The sequence below is a fragment of the Nelumbo nucifera genome, chromosome 4 (assembly GCF_055504915.1).
Source record: "Nelumbo nucifera cultivar China Antique chromosome 4, China Antique-T2T, whole genome shotgun sequence".
NCBI lineage: Eukaryota > Viridiplantae > Streptophyta > Magnoliopsida > Proteales > Nelumbonaceae > Nelumbo > Nelumbo nucifera.
The window spans coordinates 1,295,950-1,319,351 of NC_142652.1; the positions used below are offsets into that span (position 1 = coordinate 1,295,950).

The window sequence follows — 23,402 nt, forward strand, 5'->3', positions numbered from 1 at the left end:
CCATTGGTGCTCGCGGGAAGTTAGGGTATATCACTGGTGAGGAAGTGAAACCCCGAACTAGCAGCTCCCGATGGGTACAGGAAAATTATATGGTGATGACTTAATTGTGTAATTCGATGCTGCCCCATATAAGTAAGAATTTTTTGTCGGCAAATACAGCTAAGGAAATATGGGATGGGGTTGCAGAAACCTACTCACAGAGTGATAATGTTGCTAGTACCTATCAATTGAGGAATCAAATTATTGCTACAAGGCAGGGAGATAGACCTATTGTTGTTTACTTTTCAGCCCTTAAAACCTCGTGGCAGGAGATTGACCATTTGGAGACAGTTGTTTGGGAAACCACTAAGGATGCAGCTGCCTGCCAGAAGCTCCTAGAGAAGTATAGGGTTTTTGAATTTCTTGTTGGCCTTAATCCTGAATATGATATTGCAAGACAGCATATTCTTTCCAGGGACAGTGTTACTCTCCCAGGCATATGCCTTTGTATCAGGGGAAGAGAGCAGGAGAAATGTGATGATGAAAAATTCTGGTTTTGATAAATCAGCCATGGTTAGCACTGTGAAACCTAAACAAGGTGGAGACCGGGGTGGTAGTGAAATTAGGAAGGAAGACAAAAAGAATTTGATTTGTGACTACTGTAAGAAGCCTAAACACACAAGAGATACCTGCTGGAAACTTCTTCCTCATCTTGTGCCGGATAGACTCAAAAACAAGAAGGGAAATGCTCACATGGCAGTCACTGGTGACATACCAGCCCCTCCTACTACATCTACTCTGCAATCTGTTGCAGTTGTCGCAGTGAGGGCCGAACTTGAGAGATATGGGCAGTTCCTGAATCAACAGGATACAGTTAGTCCTAATTCAGTAATAGGTGGACAGCTAGGTACAGGTGGTTCTGGTGGAGCACACTCTACTTCCTTTGCTCACACAGGTAGTTCACATGCCACTGCAAATTATGTTTCTACTACAGGTAAGGAGGAACCTCCTTGGATTATAGATTCTAGAGCCTCAGAGCACATGACCCATAGTTTCACTATTTTTTCTTCTTACCAGCTCTGTTCTGGCAAAGACAGAGTCTCCACAGCTGATGGATCTCATGTTCCCATTGCTGGGAAGGGGTCTGTCAAGATTAATGATTCCATTTCCCTTCCCTCTGTCCTTCATGTTCCCAGATTAAGTACTAGCCTGTTATCTGTTAATAGTTTGACTAAGAACCTGAATTGCTCAGTAATTTTTTCTCTTGGTCATTGTGTCTTGCAGGATCTGGATAAAGAGGACGATTGGGAGTGGTCGTGAAGTGAATGGAATCTACCTCCTGGATGTGCTTCCTCATCATCAGGGTCATCATGTCAACAGGGATAGTGAGTCGGGGTTTGTGAGTCAGATTATGCTTTGGCATAATCGTTTGGGTCATTTGTCTTTTTCTTCATTGAGTTTCTTATTTTCAAGGCTTTTTGAGTCTGTTAATTTGTCCAATCTGGAGTTTGAAGGTTATCAACTTGGAAAACATTGTAGATATTCCTTTAAAGCTAGTAATAAAAGATGTTCATCTCCTTTTAGTGTTATTCATTCTGATGTGTGGGGACCATATCATGCTCCTTCTATGGGTGGCTATCGATATTTTCTCTTATTTATGGATGATTTTTCTCGATATTCTAGGATTTACTTAATGAGATCTTGAGATGAGGTACCATCCTTGGTAAGGCAATTTCATCAGATGGTGCTAACACAGTTTGGAACACGAATAAAGGTGTTCAGATCAGACAATGCCAGGGAATATTTTGAAAAACACCTTGTTTCATATCTGTTAGAATATGGTGTTGTCCATCAGAGCAGCTATTCCTACAGTCCACAACAGAATGGTGTTGCAGAGAGGAAGAACAGACACAATGTTGAGATTGCAAGAAGCATGATGATTGCAGCTACTGTTTCAGTTCGGTTTTGGGGTGATGCAGTTCTCACAGCAATCTTTTTGATTGATAGGGTGCCCTCCCGTATACTTGGATTCAGCACACCATTCAATCTCCTTTTTCTTGAGGGGGAGATGTTCCATATTCCTCTCAAGGTGTTTGAGTGTGTTTGCTTTGCACATATTCTTGGTCTTCACCGCTCGAAGCTTGATTCGAAGGCAGAGAAGTGTGTCTTCCTTGGATATGCAAAAAATCAAAAAGGGTACTGCTGCTATGATCCAGTTTCTGGGAGTCGATATGTTACTATGGATGTCACCTTTTTTGAGTCCACATCCTTCTTCTCGATGAATCCTTCTCAAGGGGAGTGTTTGGGGGAAGTGAGTGAACAGTCTATTCCTCTTCCAGTTCCAGTTCCTGTGTCCACTCCTATGTCTAATCCTCTATGTCACCTACCATACCACCTCCTTGTTAGACAGTGTATGCCCTTAGCTCCAATCAGATTGATGTGCTTGATGACATTTATTGTAAATGAATAAAAGTACATAATTGATTCATGTGTTTTGCTATGTTTCTGTGTAATACCCTTAAACTGGACACCTATGAAACTCGTGTTAGTTTAGAATCTTCACAGACGTTGGATAGATCTGTGGAGATTTATCCTGCCAAGGCTGACACTGATGTGCCGCCAAGTTGGTTGGGGTGGCTTGTCTCAGCTGCCAGGGTGAGACCTGAGGTGCATGCAGTGTGGGTTTTCTTGAAACCTTGAACCGGACCAAAATTCCAGTATTGCCCTAGACCTTAGAGAAAGATGGGCAAAACTGGATTGTTACACCTGACCCCTAGACTCGATTATGGTACTGCACTAGGTGTCGGATTGGGTTGTCTTTGATATGCCAATCAGTGAGATCCTTAAAGGGGGTCAAAACCTGGGTATGTTGGGACAGTCCGAGAATTCATCTGAGTGGATGATCATAGTGACAGGATCAGCCCCTTTGTCGAACAAAGTGAATGATCGGGGATGCACTCTCTCTGATGGAAACCTAAATTGCCGGCAGTTGATTTCAAACGTTGAAATTTATTTTTTGCAAAATATATTTATATAGAGATACACACACACACACACATACACACACACACACACACACACACACACAATGTTTGCAAAATATATTTATGGTTTCAAAATGTTTGCAAAAGGTTTTAATTCCCGGGATCCATGTAAGTAGAGAGTGCAGCACTGTTCCTTGCAGGCGAGGGAGAGGTCCTCTCTTGTCGAGTAGTGTTTGATCATTATGGGCTGAGAGGTTAAGTGTAAGACCATTGAGGGTAATACCTAATGGGCTAATCTTGCATCTGCCCGCAGTCCTTGGGTTTTCATAAGGTGGCTGGACCCAAGGACAATTTAGTGTAAATGTTGGGCCCATTAAGAGCCCATGGTGATAGACTCAGGGGGTCACTGTCTCCTACAGTGAATTCGGCCAGGCCTTATAACAAAGGCTAAGCTAAACCCATGTGGCTGATGTGTAGATCGATGTAAGGGTCCCACACCATACAAAGAGAACCAACTAGGTAGCAGGTTAAAGGTGTAAGTGAGCACATAGGCTTAATGGGCCTAAAGCCCAATTCGAACTAGGCTTAAATTGGTTAATTAAAAGGAGGCAAGAACTTATTTATAATCTGATTAGGATTAGCTGAAAGGATAAGATAAGTCTTATCCATTTAAGAGTCCAGATCCAAATATCAGATTTGGATCAAGAAACTCTCTCCTAATTAGATTAGGAGGCTGATCCAAAGAAGACTATAAATAGGGGGCGAATTCCTCAGTTTTACACACAGCAATCTGTAGAATTCTCTCCTTATTCTTGCTATACCTACCCAATTCGATCTCCACTTGTGGAACTGATCAAGAACAACTCTTGATATTGTTTCTTGGCTGAAGAAACAATCTGAAGTCGTGCTCACCAGCCTTTTACTCCATTCTTGCTGAAGAAGTCGGTTCTTGCTAAAGAGTCATCCTGCTGATCCTGCTTCACTATGCACTGTATCATCTTCAGTGGAAGTGGATTTTGGTTTTCTCCTTGGGCGTGAACACCTTCATTGGGAGTTACTGCTACTTTGTATCAGGTATATCCCTCTCCTCCCTTTGGTTTCAGATCTGGTCCGATTTTGTTTCAAGAATGATCCTTGAAAATGCAGTTTTCTAAAATAGGGAATGCGATTCCCAGACGACGGGAGAGAGAAATTTTTGAAATTTCGCCCAACCTTCCTGTAGGGTTCGGCCATCCATATGATGGATCTCTCATCCCTTCACTCGTTTGCGTCCTGCTTCTCAGTGTTACTCACGACAAAGACTTCACATGGAGGTTGATTCCATTGCAGAAGAACAACTCACATCACTTCTTGTCGGTTCCTTGGAGACTCCAGATTTTGCTGACACGGATTCAGGTATTCCTCTTGATCCCTCTACTGTTTCGGTTCCCATTGATTCTACTAATCCCATTACAGATAACCTGGACCTTCCTATTGCTCTTAGAAAAGGGAAGAGAAAGTGTACTACTCATTGTATTTCACAGTATCTATCCTACATTGGACTTTCTCCTTCCTACCACGCCTTCCTTTCCTCTATACCCAAGGATGTCAGAGAGGCTCTCTCCAAACCTAAGTGGAAGACAGCTATGCAGGAAGAGATGGAAGCCTTAATTAATAACCAGACATGGGAGATTGTGGATCTACCAGAGGGCAAGGAGGTTGTTGGATGCAGATGGGTTTACACAGTCAAAAATAAGGCAGATGAAAGTATAGAAAAGTATAAGGTCAGACTTGTTGCAAAAGGGTACACACAGACCTATGGCATTGATTATTAGAGACCTTTGCACCAGTTGCAAAGATGACTTTTGTCCGGATACTTCTTTCTCTTGCTGCCATATACTCTTGGCCCCGATTTCAACTTGATGTGAAAAATGCTTTTCTAAATGGAGATCTGCAAGAGGAAGTGTATATGGAACTTCCTGTTGGTTTCTATAGTGATGTTGAAAAGGGGAAGGCATGCAAACTTAAGAAATCATTTTATGGTTTAAAGCAGTCTCCCAGAGCATGGTTTGACAAGTTCAGGAAGGCCTTGGTTGCTTTTGGCTACACTCAAACTCAATCTGACCATACCTTGTTTGTGAAGCGGAGGGGATCCTTGGTGACAGTCCTAATTGTTTATGTGGATGATACTGTTGTCACAAGAAATGACCTGAGTGAGATTCACAGTTTGAAGAATAATCTACACAGGGAATTTGAAATTAAGGATCTTGGAGAGCTTAGGTACTTCTTGGGCATTCAAGTTACAAGATCAAAACATGGAATCTTTATTTCTCAAAGGAAGTATGTTCTGGATCTTCTACAAGAAATAGGGAAGCTTGGAACAAAGGCAATTAGTACTCCTACTGATCAGAATCATAGAATTAATGCATAAGAAGGTGAGCTGGTAAAGGACATTGGGAGATATCAGAGACTTGTGGGGTGGCTGTTGTATTTGTGTATAACAAGACCAGACATCTCCTATGTAGTGAGTGTGGTGAGTCAATACATGCATGCCCCACGAGTCTAGCATTGGGAGGACAGGATTCTTGCTTATCTAAAGGGACACCCAAGCAAAGGCATACAAATTTCCTAATCATGGACAGTTGAAGCTAGAGGCTCATACAGATGCTGATTAGGCAGGATGCCTTGATGACAGGAGATCTACTTCAAGAGTCTGCACCCTTGTTGGGAGTAACCTAGTCTCATGGAAAAGTAGGGCCATGGCACATGGAGTTTCAGAACTTCTCTGGATCCGTTCCTTGTTAGGAGAGATTGGTGTAAAGGCAAAAAAACCTATGATGCTGTAATATGATAATCAGGTAGCAATTAACATTGCCCATAACCCAGTTCAGCATGACCGAAAAGCACATTGAAGTGGATAGACATTTCATCAGAGAAATGGTGACTTCTGGGGAAGTTTGTCTCCCATACATTGCTTCTGATTTGCAGTTTGCTGATGTTCTCACAAAAGGTGTTACAAGGAACAAACTAGAGCATGACCTACGCAAGTTGGGAATGTGTGACATTTACTCCCAACTTGAGGGGGAGTGTTGAGTTGGGCCGATCTCTAGTTATTGGGCCCAGTTATTTATCCTTTATTTTTAAGTTGTTAAGTTAGGAAGTTATTGGGCTTTAGGCCCATTAGTTTATGTTTTTTAAGTTGTGACTGTTCAGCTACTTAAGTAGCCGCCCTACTAAGGGCATTCTTGTAATCTCTTATTCTTTTAATTTGAGTATATAATACAAAGAGGGGTTGGCGTCCAGAACTAATTTAATTCTGGTTGGCATCCCACTCCTTTTCTTCTCCTCTCTTCTCTCTACTGCTGAAACTCTTCATCTTCTTTCACAAGGAATTCATCTAAAACTACAATCAATGGTTTCTACTATACTTAAGATTTATATTATATCTATTACTAAAGTTGGTTTGAAAGGCATTGGTTCAAGTCTCAAAAATTTATTTTCAATATATTTGGTTAATGATATACAATATCAAAGTCATTTTTAGTTTATTTTAGTAAAAATATATAACATTTTGATCATTTTTAGTTTAATTTATTAATGCTATTCAATATTTAATTACAATCTGAATTCGATTCAAATCCGAATATAAATGAATCAAACTTGGAACTACCCTATATCTGATCTGATCCAATCCTTCTGCAGCCCTACCTGTCAATTAGTAAGTTGTGGACCACACGAACTGTATCATTACCCATGATGTGGTCACCTACTAGGCTGACTATAACTAATCAACCAAAATATTATTATATATGCATATTTTATATGAACATGTGTTGGTTTAAGTGTTTGTGATGGCATGTGGGTGGATGGAGGCATATAAAATAGAAAGAAGGCATGAAATAGAGGGAAAAATATCAGAGGTCACTATCTTCTTCCAACCTGTGGCATGCTTTTGTAGAGAAGTTTTTATATTGGCTTTATTAAACCAGGGGACTAGACTAGCCAAGCAAGATCTCTCACTCTAGTACACAACCATCCCAGCCCTATCTCAGCCCATTTGGTCTTTGTTTTTAGATAGAAAGTGGTGCATATCCATTGCACAGGGAGGGAAAGACACTAGTGATTGCCTCACATACTGACAATACTGTATATCAGTTCAGTAAAAATAAGAAAACCAAATAAAAACTTTGAAAATATAAGTGTTGGCATCAATAGATCTGTCATCTTTCCTGACATCTTGTTTAAGGGTGCTAAATGCCAATGCTTCTTTTTGATTTATCATGGTATCATCAGCAATTCAGCATTTTGCAATAAGTTTCATGCCAGTAGCCAGAATGGTGTCCAAGGTATAGGGGTTAATGTGATTATGTAACCACCTTATCTATAAGTGAATGAAACCTGGCATCGCACTGAAAGATAAGGGGAGCCGGGCAAAGGATAGTGCTTTAGTTGCCTAAATAGGCTCTTTAGTTAGCCCCAGCCTTCTTTCATAGATGTGGTCAACAATGCACTTAATTGGGTTTTAAATGGGCCTTATCATATCGGTTCATAATAAAGTCCATTCCTTTACTTGATGAAAATAATATTATAAATTTCATTTTCAACAGATATGTATAAACATGTCAAGCAACTGAAAGATAGGTCGGCTTACTCCCACCTAACCCTATTAGTTTAAATTCTACAAGTAGGCCCAAAACAGTTGTTTAGCCAATTTATGAGCCAAACTGTTTGCAGATCTTGGAATCCAACAAAAAATTGATTCTAACCCACCACCACATTGGAATCACCTTCTACTTTCTTAGATTTAATAATTTTCCCATTCTGAGACCTTGTAGGACTGCTAGCAATTCTGCACTTGTAGGGTCTTATCTTTATGTATACTTCTTATTAATCATAAAAAGGGGGCAACTTCATATACAGCACCAATGCACACAAGAGAGCACAATTAAGAAAAACTTTTAAGAATTTGGATCTTCTAACAATTCAAAATACCAAATTACACCCAATTTAGTCATTTGATGAGAGGGTGACGTAGGGTGGCCTTGCAGATGATTCAATCTCTCAAATAGAATTAAATGAAAAATAAGAGAAGATAGATGGTGGATATACATCCCTAATCAAGTATTGAACCACACTGAACTCAATATGGGGCCTTTAATTAAGTCACGTCAAAGAAGGAAACAAAAATCAATATTTTATTCTAAATTTTGCAATCTCTATATACTAAACAACATAGCATATTTCAACCAAAGAATATCATCCAGGCCTTGTAGGGGATAATGGCATCAAAATTTTGGAAGATAAGCAGACAGGACAACAACCTTTTAAAGGCACCTACCCAAATACGCTTAATTTAGTAACTAACAAGGATGCCACTATTCTCCAAAACAAAAACCAATGCTAACTTAAACTATCAAAAAAAAAAAAAAAAAAACACTGAACAATATAAAGATCTCATCTAGACTTCTCTGCTATTTGTAAACTGGCCATCATTAAATCCATATGCAAATTGTGTAACCAATACTAGGCTCGTTGTATATAGGTAACTGAATAACCTATCTAATTATAACAAAACACCAAACAAGCAAGTTTTGTCTCCTCATCTTTAAGTCTCAACTTGAGTGAAAGATTTAAGATGGATCTCTCTCACGTTTATGAGTTTAGGCTCAGTTAATTCACAATAACTTGAGATATTAACTTCTTTGCTTCCTGCATCATAGGCTCTGGTAAACTTCTAGTAAATAAAACATCCTTGATTAGAACAGCATGTAATGACCAAAATACCCCATGATCAAATATCTGCATGTATTATGGGATTTTGAACTCAACTTCAGACCCAATAATTGTATTATGAGATTAAAAAAAAGCAGATTAACTGCTAGCATAGGCAATGGAGTCCCAATGATCAAATATCTGCATGTAAAATTTCTAGTATTTCTTATTATTCCTAACTACATCTGGAGGCTTTTTGTCTTCATTTATGGAATACCCTCAGTGTCCCTTGGACTAATGGTAGTTATTTATTTTCTTTTTACTTAAAAGAATAATAGACTAGCATCATCCAACAGCCTCTATCACCATGCAAAGCCTACACCTATGTCCCAGCAGGTGCTTGTTTTTATGGTAGGCAGCAACCTAGAACCCAATGTCATAATTGGGTGTCTCATCTGGGCAAAAATAAGGAAAATTATTGCCATCATTATACTGTTCAGCTAGAGGACTCAAACTCAAGTAGGGCGTTACAAAGGCCCATTTCCAACTGGATCAAAAATTCAAAGAAATCGGATAAAATATTCTAAACTAATGACACAGTCAAAGTATCTTAACTCAATCTCTTGCTTTAATCATTCTCAGCTTTCAAGCAGTTGGTTAAGTTTCTCCAAGTACTTGGCTAGGTTTTTCAGAAACCCATATAACTCCTTGGTTCAATAAGATTCTTAATCTCATTTAACTAAGAGGTGAGATGCTATAACACAATTTGAATCCAACATAGTAAAGTACTTAATTTAAAAGTACCATTCAAATATGTAAAGGTGCACAGACATGTATCTCTAAAATTTGATCAGAGAGTAGCGCTTGAACATCTAATGGAAGAGAGAAACACAAGAATATGTAATATTGGCACCTTAATGATATTCAGATAAAAATACCTGCTTTGCAATCTCCTTGCGAACAAACTTGTGATGTTCAGGTGACTTGTACAACTGGTCTGAAAGCGCACGGAACTGCAAAACAGGGAAATAAAAACAAAAATACTTAAAGGAATGCAAATTGATTTCATAAAACACCCTTTAGTGATAAAGGACAAGGACCTGACAATTTCCATCCCCAGAGACCTTCACTTCATATAAGCCATAAACATTTAGCCTGTAATGAGAAAATAATGGCTTAGCACATTACCTATCACAGAAAATCAACAAAATAAAATATTAATCAAGGAAGCTAGCATCTTTACAAATAATGAATAATAGAAATGAATTGAACAGTTGCAGCATGTTACTTGAAATGCTTCTGTATATGCCTATAATGCATTAGACAAATGAAGATTGCACATTGAGCAAAAGTTCATTTAGATCATGTAAACTTAAGAATTCCCATTTTATAAAGGTCTATACTTATTGAAACAATTAGACTTAAAAATCTTGATATTTGGAAAAATTGAAAGATGGTTATCTTGCTAACATTAAGATTCAAATCCCACGGAGCATATCTGATCTTCCAACAAGTACAGTGAAAATCTTTCAGTTACCCTCTGAAACCAAAGGGCCTAATAGAGCAAGGGGAAGAGCAAACAAAATGATCTGAGGAGTTACAATTTGACAGAAAGCATAGCTCTCAATGGAGCACAATGGCAGAATGGGATTCATGTAGCCAACCCCAAACAATTAAGATTAGTGTTGAGTTGAGTACTGAAATATTTATCATGTTACTAGAGTGACAATTATTTCTTTGACAATTACAGAGTAAAAATGATACTGATGTTAGATTAAACTTGAAACAAATACATCTTAACACATATAGGGGCTTTACATTTAAATTTTAAACAAAATGTACAGAATGACAGTACATGTAAAGCAGAGAAACATATTTAATAAAAGAAGTAAACTCACTGGAACATTGAACCCCTATGCATCTGTAAAATTGATTTAAACGCAATGCCAATTAAATATTCTTATTTTCATCATTGACACAAATAATGGTTGTTGCTATAAGCCAAACAGTCTTTTGACCGAAAAGGTGAACTTTAAAAAGGCATAAATATTACTTTTAATTTCAAAAGTTGTGTACATAAAAGATTAACAGTCCATGGCTTTTGTTGAAGATTAATTAGTTTTATGATGTTTTTCTGAGTGGATGTTTTATGTTAGCTGTTAGATAGGAGGTGGGGACCACAGTAGTTATGTGAGTCCAAATTTTATTATGTATTTGAGTGTTATATATGCGGTTTTATGTTTTGCCGCCCTATAAGGGCATAGTTGTCTTTGTACTGTTCTATTATTTTAGTATAAATAATAAGTGAAGGGGGCAGCTAGATTATTGCTCTCTTTTCTTTTCAACTTCTCTTCTTCTCCTTCTCTCTTCAAGAAACTACTTTCTTTCATATTTTTTAATTCAGCAGATTCCTACTTGGTATCAGAGCATCGGCTAGGGTTTCTTGAAGCATTCTCATGCAGCCCTAGACCAGCCGACTGCACGAAGTAGTAAAGGGCTGATCGATCTGCTATAGATTGCCCAGTTCTTGGAGTTTTTGGTGGGATCTAGACATCAGGAAGGTGATCTACTGTTCGGCATCAAAATCATGAAGAACTGGAGTACGAGGAAGAGTCCCAGAAAAGTTGGACTCTTTGTTTTTTATCTGATCTTGGGCGCCCAGGTATTGTTAGTTTTCTTTTGATTTTCTGAAGAGGGTGGTTTGGTTTCTGGAATTTTCTAGGCCTCCTGGAGTGATCGATTCACTTTTCTCTCTGTTGGGAGGTGTGGAAAGGAGAGAGATTTCCCTCCAGCTAGGGTTTTCTTCTTCCAGAAGGGTTGGTTTTTGTGTGTGATATTAAATTATTTTTTGAAGGTCTCCAATCTATTTTTTTTCTTACTATTGAACTATTTGAAGTAAAATGGAAAGTTGGAATACCGAGATGAAATCTACCGATACTGTGGGACTGGGTGTTGGAGGTAGTAGTGATATTTTTGGGTCTAGAATCATTACTACAGTAAAACTTGATGGTACAAATTATTTGGAGTGGGCACAATCAGCTAACATGGCTATTGGTGCCCATGGAAAATTAGGGTATCTCACTAGGGAGAAGAAACCTGACACAGACTCTTCCCGATGGGTGCAAGAGAGTTACATGGTAATGTCTTGGCTGTGTAATTCTATGTTACCTCATATTGCAAAAAATTTCCTAAGGGTTAATACTGTTAAGGAAATTTGCGATGGAGTGACTGAAACCTACTCTCAGAAGCAAAATGAAGGCAAAGCCTATTAGTTGAGAAATCAGGTGATAAGTATGAAACAGGGAGAAAAACCTCTTGTTGTGTATTTCTCCATGCTGAAACCCTATGGTAGTAAATAGATCACTTAGAAACTGTGGTATGGGAAAGTGTAAATGATGCAGCAACTTATCACAGACTGGTAGAGAGGAATAAGGTTTTTGAGTTCTTGGTAGGGCTGAACCCTGAATTTGACATTGCTAGGCAGCATATTCTTTCTAGGGAGGGTGTGACACTCTCTCAGGCCTATGCTTTTGTCTCTGGAGAGGAGAGTAGGAGGAATGTAATGCTGAGACAGCCTGGGATTGACCAGTCGGCTATGGTTGGTACAACAAAACCTAAGCCGAATGGAGACAGGAGAGTTGTGAGACTAGAAGGGAAGATAAGAAGGACTTGGTGTGTGATTATTGCAAGAAGCCTAAGCATACCAGGGACACTTGTTGGAAGCTTCATCCAAATCTTATGCCTACTCGGATAAGAAACAAGAAGGGGAATGCAAATATAGCTACTACGGGAGACTCTTCAGCCCCTCTCTCCCAAACTGATTGGAAACCCATTGCAGTAGCAGCAGTGATAACAGAATTGGAGAGGTTTGGACAGCTTATGAGTAAGAAAGATTCACCCAGCTCTAGCCTTCTAGATGGACAGCAAAATGCAGGAGCCAACTATACCACTTCCTTTGCACATACAAGTAGTTCATATGCAACTGCAAATCTTGCATCCACTTCAGGTAAGGAGGGACCTCCTTGGATATATTTGATGAGATCACGTGTTGAGGTTCCTAACTTAGTACGACAATTCCACCAGATGGTTCTCACACATTTGGAGTGAGAACTAAGGCTTTTAGATCAGATAATGCCAGAGAGTACTTTGAGAAGGACCTGACCACGTATCTCTTAGAACATGGTGTAGTTCATCAGAGCAGTTGTGCATATACACCGCAACAAAATGGAGTTGCTGAGAGGAAGAACAGACACATTGTGGAGGTGGCAAAGAGTCTTATGGTGTGTGCTTCAGTTCTTGTGCAGTTCTTACAGCTGTGCATTTGATTAACTGTGTTCCTTCACGGACTTTAGGGTTTAAGGTGCCATTTAGCCTTCTTTTTCCAGATGGAGAGATATTTCATATACCCCTGAGGGTTTTTGGTTGTGTTTCTTTTGTTCACATTCTTGGCCCTCATCGCAAGAAATTGGATCCTAAGGCCAACAAATATGTTTTTCTTGGGTATGCTCAAAACCAAAAGGGGTATTGCTGTTATGACCCAGTGTCGATAAGCAGATTTTCCACTATAGATGTTACCTTTTTTGAATCCACATTCTTCTTCTCGAGTGGTTCTCCTCAGGAGAAGAGTTTTGGGAAGAACTCACAATCTGTTCCTCTTCCTGTTTCTGTGGTGCCTCCATCAGTTCAGCCAGCATCTACATCAGTTCAGCCAACACCTGCACCTCCAGTTTCATTACCTGAGCCACTACCGGCAGCCTCACAACAATATCAACGCTGGAAGATGATGGTTGACTCCACACATCCTCAACCTACACCACTCTCTATCAGTCCTTCTGAAACTCCAGATTCGGCAGATACAGTTCCAAGTATTCCTCTTGAGCCTGAACCTTTGCACTAGTAGCTAAGATGAGTTCAATTCGTATCATTTTATCTCTAGTGCCCACCTATTCATGGCCCTTGTTCCAGCTTGATGTCAAAAATGCTTTCCTCAATGGTGACTTACAGGAGGAGGTATATATGGACATTCCAGTAGGCTTTTATGAAAATGTTGGTAAAGAAAAGGTGTGCAAACTCAGAAAATCTCTGTATGGACTGAAACAATCACCTAGGGCTTGGTTTGACAGGTTCAGAGGGGCACTCATCCGTTTTGGATACACACAAACACAATCTGATCACACCCACTTTGTGAAGAGGAGATATGCTCTGGTGTCAATTCTGATTGTGTATGTGGATGATATAGTGGTGACAGGAAATGATCTGGAGGATATTGATGATCTCAAAAAATCATTGCAGCAAGAATTTGAGATCAAAGATCTTAGTGAGCTCAAATACTTCTTAGGGATTGAAGTTGCAAGATCTAAGCATGGGATCTTAATTTCACAGAGAAAGTATGTACTTGACCTATTGCGAGAGACTAGGAAGCTGGGGATCAAACCAGCAGACACTCCTATTGATCCAAATCATAGAATTAATGGTGTGGATGGTGAATTGGTAAAGGATGTGAGGAGATATCAAAGATTGGTGGGCTGACTGTTGTATTTGTGTATGACACGACCAGATATTTCTTATGTTGTTAGTGTTGTGAGCCAGTACATGCATGCACCTCGGGTTCAGCACTGGGAAGCTATTGAGAGAATACTTGCATATCTGAAAAAGCACCCTGGCAGAGACATTCTTTTCTCAAATCATGAGAATCTAAAGCTAGAATCCTATATAGATGCAGACTGGGCAAGATGCTTAGATGACAGAAGGTCTACATCAGGAGTGTGTACCTTTGTAGGTGGAAACTTGATCTCCTGGAAGAGTAAGAAGCAAGTGGTTGTGGCAAGGTCAAGTGCAGAGGCTGAGTATAGATCCATGGCTCATGGTGTCTCAGAACTTCTTTGGGTTAGATCTCTTTTGAGTGAGATTGGGGTGAAAGCAGAGGAACCTATGATGTTATACTGTAACAATCAGGCTGCAATCAATATTGCCCACAATCCAATTCAGCATGATAGGACAAAACGCATTGAAGTTGATAGACACTTTATAAGAGAAAGGGTAACAATCGGAGAAGTTTGTTTGCCTTATGTCTCTTCAGAGTTGCAGCTGGCTGATGCTCTCACTAAAGGGGTGACAAAGAACAAGCTTGAACATGATCTACGCAAGTTGGGAATGTGTGACATTTACTCCCAACTTGAGGGGAAGTGTTGAAGATTAATTAGTTTTATGATGTTTTTCTGAGTAGATGTTTTATGTTAGTTGTTAGATAGGAGGTGGTGACCACAGTAGTTATGTGAGTCCAAATTTTATTATGTTTTTGAGTGTTATATATGTTGTTTTATGTTTTTCCGCCCTATAAGGGCATAGTTGTCTTTGTACTGTTCTATTATTTTAGTATAAATAATAAGTGAAGGGGGCGGCCAGATTATTGCTCTATTTTCTTTTCAGCTTCTCTTCTTCTCTTCTTCTCTTCTTCTCTCTTCAAGAAACTACTTTCTTTCATATTTTTTAATTCAGCAGATTCCTATTACTTTCTATCCAACATATATGTTTGGATCATCAATATCCAACACCAAAAATGGTGAATTACATAACTTTTAACAATCTTATTTGCAAAATACTTTTTGGAAAATTTGGGAGTATATACAACCATTCAAATTGTTTCATCATCAACAACAAAAGAACCCTCCTTACCCAACCTAACTGAGGTCAGAAGGAAATTTCCTATTTACCAGCCAAGCAAGTTCAGTAAAATATATGGCTTTTTTTGGTAACTAAAATATTTGGCTTCAATCATTTACTAATCTCTCTTTGAAAGGACCCCCACTCATCAAATGGTGGGTCCAGCCCTCCAAACAGAAGATATGTCAAGTTATGGGACCCCTAGACCATTCTATTGGTTCTATTTGTTTACATGCATTCATGTGTATGTATATGCATATGCATATTCTGTGTGCATGTATGGTTGATAAATGGATGCCATAACCTTTTTTTATATTTTGATTAATTTATGTTCACAAGATTTCCATGGGTGGAAACAGAAAACAAAGAAGACACCGTTTATGTTCCCAAGCAATTCCCTAAAAAGAAAATTATAGATGAAATACCTTTGCAGCAGCCTTTGATGATCCAGACCGGCATCATTTAAATTTGGGATATAAGAATTTATCCGTGGAACATGCTGAAATTTTCAAAGTTGGATGTTAGGATTCAGAACGGCTATTCTTTATTTAAGATCATATACTTTAAACTAATGAAAGCTGAAGAAAATTCAAGAATAGGAAGTGGTTTGCCATTCAACTAACAAAATGTTGGAACGAATGCACGGCATCTTAATATGTCAAGAACTCTTAATTGACTACTTAGTTACTCTTTAGGCTGCATTTGGTATCGGTGTAAATCAAGAACGATGTAAAAGTTTACACCAGCTCGGTTTTGTCAGTGTTTGGACGGAGTGTAAATGAAGATCAATGTAAAACTCCACTCCGGTTTAGATTTATTGGCATTTGAATGGAGTGGAGTTTTACATCGTGAATCGATGTAAAACCTCATCAAACATAAAATTTACATCGATTATATCGATGTAAATACTACATCGATTTTATCGATGTAAAACTTTACACTTTTTATCACAATTTACAAAGTGTTAACAGTCACTTGCTACGGTTCGGTGTAAAATGTCATCGGTATACTTTTACACCGATGACGTTTTAAACCAAATCCAAATGCAGCCGTAGTAAATAATGTTGAAAAGGAGATAATCATGCACAAAATGAAATATGCAGCACGGAGGTTGTTTGCCTGAGAGGGGATCTGCAGCTCCATCAAAAGTGAAGTTGATTGCTTGGGTGATAACTTGGGAGAAATGCCTCGTGAAAGAAATGTGGTTGACGAAGGGCTTAAATATTCCAGATTTGATGTGTTCTCTATGCATTTCATCAAGGCAACTTTTTGTTTATTCACTGCAATTTTAGTACAACTTTTTGGCAACATTTCATCAAGGCACAATGTTTTGAAAATCGTAATCGTATTGTAAATCGTGGAGAAAGTTGAATCGAATCGAATCGTGAATCGTGTCATAAATTGTAAGATTATTTCTATTTTTTGCAAACTTGTCAAAAAATTAAATAGATATATTAAAAGGCTAAATATATATAGAAAAATGACCTTACCCTATTTTTAATCTATGTCTACCATATATGTACTTATAAGGCTATGGCGATATAATCAAGTTTGACTTGAAAATCAAACAAATCTACATACAGTGACCCTTTAACTTGCATATGATACACAATAAACTCAATTTCAAGTATTGAATATTGTAAATAAATCATTTTCTAGTAAGGGCTTTAAAAAAAAGTCTCCCATGGCAAAACTAAACATACACAATAAAAAACAAGTAGAGAACTAATTCTTAATTGAATTTATTTGAATCGTAAAAAAGCATATAAATCGTAAGATTTATGAATCAAATCATATGATTCAAACAAAAATCATAAGATTTTTGCAGAAAAATGGTTCAGACATAAGATTCAAATTGAAACCCTTGGGATTCATGATTCAAATTGTGAATCGTATTGTAAATCGTAAGATTTTGACAACATTGTCAAGGCACAAAACCTAAAATGGTGTTTTTTAAGCTCAGTGAAAGCACTTTTACAAGAATGGCAAGTCCTAGGTATGTCTAAAGGAAAAATACTATTGGTCAACCATTCCAATAGCAGTTTTGTGGGCCATTTGGCATGAGAAGAACAATAGAATTGTTTAGCATGAGTAACTCAGAAACTGGTTGCCTATACACAATGTATTTAAACATGATACTATTTTTGCTTCTTTTTTGAGGGATGGTTTTTTTTTTTTTTGTGAAGTCCTCAAGTGGAATATATATGTACAACAACTCATAGTATAATATACACATTTACTTTTAATGCAATTTATATTACCTTTCTCAAAGAAAGAAGAAATTGTAAATGTTAGAAGAATTGGAGATAGAATAATTTTAACTAGACTTGTTTTAAGTGAGGAAATCATTAACATAATTAGTGCTTCTACACTTCAAATGGATTTACAAGAAAACATTAAAAAAACAATTTTGGAAAACTTAGAACAATTAATCAAGAAATACCAAATCAAGAGAAGAGACCTTGTTAGTGTTGAGTATGTAGGGATAATTCTGTCTTTGTGCTTGTGTTTAGGTGCTGATGTGTAAGTTTATGTTAGATTTAATGTCCCTAACTTAAGTAGGGGCATATGTGACTTTTCCACATTATTTTAGTAATATAAAATACATTTGGCCGAATGGGAGAGTGAACTTTTTCTCTCATTCGAACCAGAATCTTTTCTCGTTTCTCTTCTACTCTTCTCCTCTCTCTTTCTCTCTTCTCTTCTCTCTCTCTTCCTTGACTGTTATCAGTCTAACAAGCAGACCGAACACTAACATGGTATCAGAGCTGAACTGGGCAAATCGGATCGGCCCAGAATTCTGTTATCTGCGCACCGAGCCTAGGGTTTTCTCTTATTTTCTTCGCCATCAGCTAGAGATAAGGGACAGGGCTGAAAATGAGTGATTTCCCTCTTCCCTTGGAGGTTTCTATGCCTCCAGTTGTGGTGTTTGTGGTCGGTTGTTGAAGTTTCTAAGAAGCCCTCCCCTAACCGATGAAGAGAAGAGAGCTGATTCATGTAGTGCAGTGGGTGTCTTGTGTGGTCTGATTTTCGGTGATCAAGTAAGAGGTTTTATGCATTTTTTTTGTGTGAATTAAATGAGAAGTCTATTTCAGACTGTATGGTGGGATTTCAGATTGTAGTGTGCTAGGGTTTGTGCACCCTTCAGTGTGATTTGAAGGGGGGGTGTTCCTCAAATAGTGTTGGAAAGTTTCAGGCAGTCGTGGAGTTGAATTTGTGGTGTAAAGAGTGCAATTTGCAGCAGTAGTAAGTGCTGAAATCAGGATGTAGTATGATCTAGTGTGCAGTTTGCCGAATTCAGCAATATCAGAATTCAGCAATGGGAGACAACAGTGATAGCAAGACTAGTGTGACGGTCCCTACTGACTACTTAAACGTTCAAATGACCTCCATTAAGCTGAATGGAAAAAATTATGTACCTTGGGCCAAATCTGTAGAAGTCTTTCTTAAGGCAAAGAAGAAGGTGAAGCACATAAAGGATGAAAAACCTTCCACCGATTCTCCTGAGTATGATGATTGCGAGCAAGCAGATGCACAGATCATCACATGGTTATGGAATAGTATGGAACCCAAGATTAGTGTAAATTTCATGTTCCTTGATACTGCCAAAGAAGTGTGGGACCATGCTAAGAAGTTGTATTCGGGTCAATACAACACAACCAGAGTATATCAGTTGTACCAGGAATACTTTAATCTACAACAGAGTAATCAGTGTCTTGAGTACTATGCTAGTATGAGAAACATTCGTAATGAATTGAATGTTTATCACCCCCTCACTTCTAATGTCAAAATTCAGCAATAACAGAGAGAACTTGATGTGACTCAGTTTTTGGTGGGGCTGAAATCTGAATATGAACCAATGCGGGCTCAGATACTAGAAGGGTCAGCTCTCCCTTCCTTAGAAGAGGTGTTTGCTCAACTCAAGAGGACTTCCATTGGATCTACCGAGAACCCTAATATCTCCGATAGATCAGCCCTAGCAGTATCCAGAGGTCGTGGTGTTAGAGGTGGAGCTCGGGGAGCTCAGTCTGGCCGTAGTGGTAGTAGTGGACCGGCATGTGGCCGGAGTGGTGGTAGTGGACCTACATATAACCGTGGTGGTGGTCGTACTGGAGGTCGAGATTCAGGGGGAGCCCAGGGCAGAGGACGTAGTTCGGGTCCAAGGAGGTGTACACACTGTGGTATGGATGGACATACCATCAATTATTGCTATGACTTGCATGGTCCACATTCAACTTGGGCCAATCATGCTGTGACCAGTGACAGTAGCTTCAGACAGGAGAGCCATTTAACCGATCAGGTACCTCCTACATCCACAGATGTTGCTGGAAGGAGATGATGAGTATTCCCCGTGATGAGTATGAGAGGTTAGTACAGGCCACATCTCAAGAGAACACGACCACTCTCGCACACTCAGGTATGGCTTGTCTGGCATCCACACCCCATCCCTGGATTATTGATTTTGGAGCCTCCGATCACATGACTGGAACTCCAGTGTGTTTTCTTCCCTCTCTCATTGCTCAACATCACAATTTGTTACCCTTGCTAATGGTTCCACATCCTCCATTTGTGGTGTTGGTAATGTTGACCTGGACCCTGTATCCCTATCCTCAGTTTTGTATATCCCTAAATTTCCTTTAAATCTTATGTCTATTAGTAAGTTAACCAAGTCTCTTAATTGCTCCATTACCTTTTACCCCTCTTCGTGTGTTTTTCAGGATCTCAAGACAGTGATGAAGATTGGTGGAGGGCATGAAGCTGGTTGATTGTATTATCTTGATGGTGATGGAAGTACATCAACAGCTCTCCAATAGTTCCTCTCTCCTCTCCAGTGGCACCGTCACTTTGGTCATCCTTCACTGAAAGTTTTGAAGTCTTTGGTTCCTTCATTGAGTCATCTTTCTGTTTTGGATTGTGAGTCGTGTTAGTTGGGGAAACATCATCGTGGTCCATTTAGTCCTAGAGTTGATAATCATGTACTGAGTCATTTTTCTTTGGTTCATCCAGATGTTTGGGGTCCTTATAAAGTGATGTCATACAATGGATATAAATATTTTGTCATTTTTGTTGATGATTATTCAAGGATGGCGTGGCTCTATTTAATAAAAGAAAGAAGTGAATTGTTTACCATTTCCCAAAAATTTTATGCTGAGATTCGCAACCAATTTGGTGTTCACATTAAAATTTTTCGTTCTGATAATGGCCGTCAATATCTCTCTTCATCATTTCAGGACTACCTAGACCAACATGGCATTATCCATCAGACTTCATGTACCTACACCCCACAACAAAATGGGGTGGCTGAGAGAAAGAATCATCACCTCTTGGAAATAGCTCGGTCCCTCATGCATCACATGAATGTTCCCAAATCCTTTTGGAGTGATGCAGTGCTTACTTCCTACTTCTTGGTTAACCGGATGCCCACGTCTATCCTTGATGGTCATTCCACATTCACCACATTGTTTCCTACCTTGTCTCCATTTCCTCTCTCTCCTCAAGTTTTTGGATGTGTTTGTTTTGCTCATAATCTGGGGCCAGGAATGGACAAGTTAGATGCACGGTCTATTAAGTGCATCTTCCTTGGCTATTCCTGGACTCAAAAAGGGTATAAGTGTTATCACCCTAGCTCTCGACGTTCCTTTGTATGTGTTGATGTTACTTTCTTTGAGTCTACTCCATTCTTCTTGGGGTCCAGTGATGTTTCTTCCTCCTCATCACCTCCTCCCCTTCCTCTTCCAATTGTGGACTTTGTTCCTCTTGTTCTCGCAGTGACCAAGTCTTTGCCTCTGGTGCCACCACCTGTCGAACGACCACCGATCCATCATGTGTATACACATCATCACCCACATGTACCGGCGCCTCCTCCAACTTCATCATCGTTGACAGATCCGGCAGCTATTACCACACCAACCCCCACCCCAGTATCTAATCTTAATCTTCCCATTGCCTTGCGGAAAGGTAAGCGTAGTTGTACCCTTCATCCTATTTCTAATTATGTTTCACTAACTCACCTTTCCACTTCCCATCACCAGTTTATCTCTTTGTTATACCTAAGGATGTCCAGGAAGCCCTTGCCTCTCCAGGATGGTGTCGTGCAATGGAAGAAGAACTCTCAGCTCTAGCTCATAATCATACATGGGAACTCACCACTCTTCCTCCTAGTAAGCAGGTTGTTGGCTGTAAGTGGGTTTATATGGTTAAGTACTTACCTGATGGTAGTGTAGAGCGGTTGAAAGCTAGATTGGTTGCCAAATGGTATTCCCAAACCTATGGTATTGATTACACAGAGACTTTCTCCCCGATTGCTAAGATTGGTTCAGTTCGTGTTGTGATTTCTCTTGCTGTGATGTATGATTGGCCCCCCTATCAGCTTGATATCAAGAATACCTTCTTGCATGGTGATCTGCTCAAGGAGGTCTATATGGAGCAACCACCGAGGTTTGTTGCTCAGGGGGAGGATGGTAAGGTGTGCTGGCTACTGAAGGCCATTTATGGGCTTAAACAGTCTCCTCAAGCATGGTTTGGCAGATTTAGTGAGGTAGTAAAGAAGTTTGGTATGAAACAGTGTCAAGTTGACCATTCCGTCTTCAGTCATGACTCTCAGGCAGGGAAGGTCCTATTAGTGGTGTATGTAGATGATATTGTCATTACCGGGAATGATAAAATGGGCATTGACAGGTTGATGATCTTTCTACAAGATCATTTTCAGACAAAGGACCTTGGTAAATTGAAGTATTTCTTGGGGATAGAAGTAGCAAGGTCCAAACATGGTATTAACTTGTGTCAGAGGAAATATTCTCTTGATTTGCTTGAAGAAACAAGTTTGTTAGGTGCTAAACCAACTGAAACTCCTATGGAAACAAACACTAAGCTGAGCAGTGATATGGGTGCAGTGTTTGAAGACCCTAGCAGATACCGGTGGCTGGTAGGTAAACTGAACTACCTAACCATCACTCGGCCAAACATTTCATTCGCAGCTAGTGTGGTAAGTCAGTTCATGCAGAAACCTCTAGTTCCACATTGGGATGCGGTTATAAGGATTGTGAGGTATTTAAAGGGGGCTTCTGGTCGCGGTTTGATATACAAAAGTGGTGGAAATTTTGAAATATAAGGATATACTGATGCTGATTGGGCCGGTTCTGTATCTGATAGGAGATCTACCACAGGCTATTGCACTTTTCTTGGGGGTAATCTAGTGACAAGGAAAAGCAAGAAGTAGACAGTTGTGGCAAGAAGCAATGCAGAAGTAGAATATAGAGCTATGGCACATACTACTTGTGAATTAGTGTGGCTAAAGAACCTTCTACAGGAGATGGGATACACTGTTGATACTCCAATGAAGCTCTATTGTGACTGTTAGTGTAGGGGTATTTCTATCTTTATACCTTGATTGATGTTGCTGATCTGTAATGTTGTGTTGAAACATGTGCTCTTAACTTAAGTAAGGGCACATAGGTCTTTTCAGTCATGTTTTAATAATAATATAAATACTTACTGGCCGACTGGGAGAAGCCAAGTTGACTCTTTCAGTTCGAATCAGAATTCTCTCTTCTCTCTTTCTCTCTCTCTCTTTCTTTATCACTTTTTCTTCTTCTACATAACTGAACTCAGTCAGGCCGAACTCTAAGGCAGACCTGAATTATAACATGGTATCAGAGCTAGGTTAAATCTGCCTAGATTTCTACTTGCCTAGGGTTCATTCTCTGCGCACCCTATCTAGGGTTTTCCTCTTTTTTTCTGTGTTCGATTGGAGATAAGGGAAAGGGCTGAAAAGGAGTGATCGCCCTCTTCCCTTGGGAGTCTCTATGCCTCCAGTCAGGTCGTATGTGGTCGGTTGCTGTGATTTCTGAGATCGCCCTCTCCTAGTAGAGGAAGAATAGAGGGCCGAACTGTGTGGGCAGTGGCTGTTGTGTGTGAAGCGTCTGTTGTGTGTGGACTGCTCTCCTGCTCACATGGGTGTTACTTCAGCGATAAGGTAAGAGATTTCAGTGCATGATATCTGTTATGGATTAAATAGGAGGTGTGTTTCAGACCATTTGCTAGGGTTTCGGCTAGTAAGTGCTAGGGTTTATGCTGGTTTCTTTG

General features: G+C 39.4%; 1 protein-coding gene across 4 annotated transcripts in view; it reads right to left on the reverse strand.

Annotated features, from left to right (window-relative positions):
- Positions 1-23,402, reverse strand: part of LOC104591921 (Cysteine proteinases superfamily protein) — a 61,687-nt gene that overhangs the window by 13,348 nt on the left and 24,937 nt on the right. For all 4 annotated transcript variants that reach the window (XM_010251070.3, XM_010251071.3, XM_010251072.3 and 1 more), the window contains exons 3-5: positions 15,743-15,816; positions 9,755-9,809; positions 9,593-9,667 (exon numbers count right to left, since the gene is read on the reverse strand). In XM_010251070.3, the coding sequence (XP_010249372.1) occupies positions 9,593-9,667; positions 9,755-9,809; positions 15,743-15,816 (204 nt within the window). The remainder of the gene's footprint in view (positions 1-9,592; positions 9,668-9,754; positions 9,810-15,742; positions 15,817-23,402) is intronic.